Consider the following 6,327-nt stretch of genomic DNA (forward strand, 5'->3'; position numbering starts at 1 on the left):
CCGCCACTCCAATTCAAATTCAGCTAACTGTAAGACAGCAAAAATCCGTAAATTAGAAATTGTAATTAGTTTTTTCTAATGGGATGGCAGGGCTATTGGCGAACCCCAAAAAAAGCTAACGCGCCTTGGCAATACTTCAATTGTGGTGTGGAAATTTGCTTTAATAAAATTACAATTATCGAGATGAAATTCATGTAGGTACCTAACAATGTTTACACCTAATCTTTTGTCTTTTCTATTTTATTCTTAATACCTACATGTTGAAGTGTATTTTAAATAATGTCACATACTATCAGTGATGTTATTTAGTTAGTTATTTAATAATTCAATTAATTTTTATCGTAATGGGTGTCTAAAAATCATGTGTAACTACGTGTAGTAATAACAACTAAGACTCGCAGAGTAGGACTCTCACATCGAAGCAATGCGCTGTTGCCAAATTTCTCAGCATGGCTTGTATTAGAGACGGCTGTGCTAATAGTCAACTACTACGAACACAAGAACGTGTGGGCAGTACTGCCAAACCTAGACCGAGCAGAGTAGCCAATACAATAAAGTAAAATGTACTATACTTAACATATATTGAAATTGAAAAACTAGGAAACGACACAACTAGTTATAATGTGATTTTGAAATTAAAAAGTATATTCTCTAGACACGGTATACCATTAACGTTAGTATCAGACGGGGGACCTCAATTTACTTGTAAAAAATTTGCGAAATTCTTGAAGGATTGGGAGTTGTGTTGTGTTGTTACTTCACCCACAAATGCTCAATCTAATGCAGTCTTTCCCAAAGTGGGCGGTAACGCCCCCTTGTGGGCGCTGCAGGTCTCAAGGGGGGCGGTAAGAGACCCAGAAGAAAATGGGGGCGTTGTGTAGAGGCGGGCGGGCGGGGGGTGATTTGTAATTTTATTTAGCTAAGAGGCCTCTTAAACAACAACTGCAAGAGCTCTCGACTCTCAACAACAACTTGTGAACATCAACTAATATGAATTAAAAGATTGCTCAAACTCGGTTCTATATTTCTCTCCGCGTAGTTCATATATCTGTCCTATTTTATTGAATATAGAAAAAATTAATAGTTATTAGTACTCGTAGATATCTATCATGTTTTAACAAGTTTTTGTTAAATAACCCGAATTGTGCATTCCTGTATCAGTCGGCTGGTTCATTGAATGCTTGTTCGGACTTGTTGAGTACGATTGAGCGTCGAATGAGATAAACGAGTTTATGCATGTTTGTTTTATTCCTGTCGGTGCGTGCTGCTTAAGCATTCCTATATAAACAATGTAATATTTATTTTATTTTCATTTGTGGTCTCGCGCGCAATAGATGAGCAGTACTTACGCCTCCTCTACTCGCGAAGTTGAACGTATTTCTCAAAGCAAAACAATGTCGGAAGTAAAAAAGAAGAGACGGCAATACTCTGCGGAATATATTAAATTCGGATTTATTGAAAATCCCACAAACCCATCGTCGCCTTTGTGTCTTCTATGTCTAAAAACATTTTCGAATGAAGCAATGAAGCCTTCAAGGCTGCAAGATCATTTGAATAAAATGCATCCAGATAAGAAAGACAAGAATGTAGCATATTTTCAAGACCTAGAGAAGAAGCATAATACTCAGCCAAGTGTAGTAAAACTATTTTCGGCGGCTGCTAAGCAAGATGACGACGGACTTCGAGCTTCGTACAATATCTCTTTGTTAATTGCTCAAAAAGGCAAACCACATAACATCGGAGAAGAGTTAATATTGCCAGCAATAAATGAAGTAATAACTACTGTGCTTCATAAACCGGCCGCAGATATTATCCGAAAAATTCCTTTGAGTAATAATTCTGTGCAAAGACGAATTGATGAAATGGCTGAAAACATTGAAGAATCATTGTGCGATCACCTGAGGACAAGTCAATTCTCAATTCAGCTCGATGAGTCCACTTTACCAACTAATGAAGCATTGTTGTTGTCTTACGTGAGGTTTATTAAAGATGAGAAAATATGTGAAGAACTATTATTTGCTAGAAATTTAGAGACCGATACAAAAGGTGAAACCATATTCAATACATTGGAAAAGTTTTGCGATGAGAAAGAGATTCCTTTGAAAAATATTATTTCAGTTGCTACGGATGGCGCTCCGGCTATGACAGGGTGCCATAAAGGCTTCATAGCGTACTTAAAAAATAAAATTCCAGATGTCCTTGGTGTACATTGCGTTATTCATAGACAACATTTAGTTGCTAGAAACTTAAGTGAAAAACTATTTCAATCACTGCAATATGTCATCAAAGCAGTCAATAAAATCCGCAACAGCTCTTTGAATGATAGATTATTTCATCAGCTTTGTGTTACTAATGACGAGGATTTCAACCGTTTGTTGTTTCATACTGAAGTTCGTTGGCTATCAAGAGGCAATTGTCTGACTCGATTTTACAACCTGTTTGACTCTGTTATAGAGTTCTTGGAAACTAAAGATACAGAATTGCACGACAAGCTCATAACATCAAAGAATGATATAGCTTACATGACAGACCTGTATAAATTGTTCAACGACATGAATCTCCAACTGCAAGGCGATAAACTAAATTTAATTAAAACAAAAAACGTCGTTGCTGCTTTCGCAGCCAAACTGCTTCTACACAAAAAGAATCTGGGCAGACGTGAGTTTCACAATTTTCCAAATTTATCAGTATCATGCAGTAACGACGAATTGTTTGCCTACTGCCAACATTTGGAAAACCTCCACATTGACTTCACCGAACGATACCAGGACATTTTGAACTTGGAAATACCAGACTGGGTGTTGGATCCGTTTTCAAATGTCAACACAGCAATGTCACCTCAGCTGGAAGAAGAACTTATAGAATTGACAACAAACGAGGAAATAAAAATCAAGTTCAAAAATGGTTACCAAGAATTTTGGCTTCAAAAACCGATCCCTCAATTGTACCCTGGATTGTGGTCAATCGTTCAACGATTCTTGATAGCATTCCCATCGTCATATTTGTGTGAACGTGGATTTAGTGCTGTGACAACACTGCTTACTAAAAAGAGAAATCGTTTGCTTGTTACCGAACGTGGCGACTTGCGACTGTTCTTGAGTAAATTGGAACCTGATATCAACAAACTTATTAAACAGCATCAGATTCATCCTTCACATTAGTTTTTATATAAGGATTGATTATTTTAGTTATATTTTTAATAAAAGATACTCTGTTTTAATACTATAAAGTTGCGTTTCAATAATCATTCTTATTGGCAGGTGGAGCCCGTAAGAGTTAACTTGAGACCTAAGCGCCGTTGTATGTTACCTACTGCGCTCAGGTTTCAAGTTGCGGGTTATAGTAAAAGTTTCGTTTAGAATTCTCCGTTAATATACATAATATACATATATAGGTCACAATAATTAATTAATTTAATTTGAAGTTATAGTGGTTTTTAAATAGGTGAAAAAATGGGGGCGCTAAAAAAATATTTATTCTCAAAGTGGGCAGTAGACAAAATAAGTTTGGGAACCACTGATCTAATGGTATGTCGGAAAGAAATATACAAACTGCTAAAAACATACTCAAAAAGACACTTTCAGATAACAAGGATTTTATGTTAGCCTTACAGATTAGATTAAGAACTATTGTACCTACGTCCACTGAGAACCTAAGACCTACAAATGTAAATTATCAAAGTTATAATGAATGTTTAAGACAAAAACGCGACAAGTGTAAAAGCTATTACAATAAAACCGCGACTTAAATTCTTTAAAAGTAAACACACAAGTATACGTACAAACAAAACCTAAAGGTCAATGGTTCCCAGGGGTCATAGTAGAAAAAGTTAGAGATAGAACGTACGGGATAAAAATGAAGAACGGGAACGTTTTAATTCGGAATAGAAGATTCATAAAACCCAGTGGAACGGTAAAGTTGAATTTAGGAAATGGAAAGGCTTCATTTTTGTCTCAGGAAAGGGAGGAAGAGAAGAATGAGGATGTAAAAGTTTATTTAGATATAAAAAGTGAAACTAGTGAACGTGATACAGAGACGAGTAAGGACACAGAATCAAGTAGGGACAATTCTGAGGAAACAAATTATGAAGAGGGTTTTGTGAACAAAGAGAAAAGTACATCTTCGGGTCGAAAAGTTAAACCGTCTCAGAAGGTGATTCTTTAAAAACAAAAAAAATAGGGGGTGTGGGGTAGGCAACCTAACGACACGGAGATATGATGGGTGATGCCTAATCTAACAAGAGAGAGAGAAAATGGAGTTAACAGAACCTTAGTTTTTTTATTAAACGTATTGTTAAATAAAAACAATATAAAATAACATATTCCACCTGCAAATCCCCTTGGCATGACTCCCACAGTAATACTTTTAACCTTATCATTTATCTTGGTTTTTGTACATTTTTCATGTCCTGTCCCCTTACTATCTTGTTATATAGTACTGTTGTGTAATAATACAACTTTTGCACCCTGAATTATTTTTATAATTTATTAACTTATTAATTATTCGCCTATTCACCACTATATTGCTCAATAAATCGCTTCTTTGTCCTTCCTATTTCGCCTTCTAGCACCCCATAACTAGAACTGTTCTTCTACCGATATCACGACAACTGTTTATAGGGGATGGACATGTATTCAATAACGATTCCATTCCAAAATGTACAATGTTGTAAAAAACTTTGGTCTTTTTTGTTATCAGTGGAATCTAGGCAACCTAGTATAGGCCATGGGACATTATTTCACGTAAGGTGAATTACCAACATGTGAAACTGCTCCCCCCCGAAAACTTATATTTCACAGTATAGTGACCCTTATTTGAGTTTACCGCCATGATGTCGAATCCATTCGGTGTGACTCGCCCCGACCCGGTTATAGAAAGACCACACCAGTATAGTTTAGGCGACACTAAAAACCGCAAGACTCCGTACCGTTTGCGCAGGCGCGAAATTAACTCCTGTCAAGAATGTCTATGAGAATCGTCTTGCTGCCCTTTCTCATATTTTTAAATCGTTCTAACCTCTAACTACATTTTTAACCGTCAATTCAATTCATGGTTAATCGTGTATGCTGATTTATTTCATTCGTTTTTGGATTTCCTTCATCTGCTGAATTGTGCACATGCAACAGTGTTTAATCTATGCATTAAACAAAGACTCATAATCATTGTTTAAAAAGCGAATTTATTCTGCTTTCTTAAAACAATTACTTATTTTTGTGTTTAGCTTATAAGTGGTGCTGGTGTAAATAGTGTCGAACAATTTAATGTATTTGTTTATATTATTAGGCAGACGTTTTTACGTTATATCTGTTATATTAATCATTTTCAAAATCAGAAAAATATAAATAACAAAGAAGTACATCAAGACCGTGAAACGCAATTGAAGATAGCAATGCAAACGTATCGCATTGCAATGAATCAACTGGATGATGAAGCCTTTCAAGTAGCACTCAAGGAATTTGGAAAGCATACAGAAAAAGTTCAAAAACAAAGTAGAAATTTAAGAAAACGTAAAATGGCTAAACAGGAGTATTTCCCATCTAAGAAAAAATAAAGTACGTATGTAATCTAATCCCAAACATGAGTTTTTCTAAACATTAAATGAGAAACCTTGATTAAAAGTTTTTTTATTTTTCTAGATGATAAAGTTAACGAAAGCAGAAAGGAGTACATTAGGATTCAAATGTACAAAACCATTTTGTATGTACTCTTCAGAAAGACTTAATCTAATCGAAACAGTTGTACTTTGTATTTTAATAAAAACCTTCGAAAAAGTTTAAAGTGAGAATTGTTTCTTCGTTTTTTGTGATGTTTTAGCTTTGTTTCATAGAAACCTGTCCATAATTACAATAAATTTAATAATTAATTAAACATGTTTGTTATGTATTTATTTTGCATTATAAATTTGTTGAAATAATTTTTTATTTTTTATTTTATTTTCCATTCATATTAATAAAGAATGCGTTTACATTGTATATGAGTATCATTTTTCTGCCTACGTTATCAATTATTAGTAGATTACTGCCCAGTTTATTTCTACTCCTCAGATCAGAACGCTTGAGATCGTTTGTTTGAATTCGAATAAAAAGGCGGCAAGAGCAAAATCATAGACATGACTCAAAATTATTTCGCGCCTGCGCAAGAGCTACGGAGTCTTGCGGTTTTTAGCGTCGCCTGTATAGTTTGGTTGAACCCGGCAAGAAGGTATGCAGTGACACCTTGTACTTCGGTTACCCTTTTTATTTTGTTAAACCTTACATAGTTAATTATACTCTAGATTAAGTGTTCTAAATATTATAAATAAACAAGTTGCGGTTCGTGGAGCCCGGT

The 6,327-nt window shown here is 35.1% G+C and overlaps 1 protein-coding gene and 1 pseudogene across 1 annotated transcript; both read left to right on the forward strand.

The window, feature by feature from the left end:
* Positions 1–881, forward strand: part of LOC112904063 — a 5,982-nt pseudogene extending 5,101 nt beyond the window's left edge.
* On the forward strand, positions 773–3,621 carry LOC112904062 (SCAN domain-containing protein 3-like). The gene has a single exon (XM_025973260.1). It carries the CDS (start codon positions 1,335–1,337, stop codon positions 3,159–3,161), a length of 1,827 nt encoding a protein of 608 aa, XP_025829045.1. The 5' UTR covers positions 773–1,334; the 3' UTR covers positions 3,162–3,621.
* The last annotated feature ends 2,706 nt before the right edge of the window (positions 3,622–6,327 follow it).

The sequence above is a fragment of the Agrilus planipennis genome, unplaced genomic scaffold (assembly GCF_000699045.2).
Source record: "Agrilus planipennis isolate EAB-ADULT unplaced genomic scaffold, Apla_2.0 scaffold101, whole genome shotgun sequence".
Taxonomy (NCBI): domain Eukaryota; kingdom Metazoa; phylum Arthropoda; class Insecta; order Coleoptera; family Buprestidae; genus Agrilus; species Agrilus planipennis.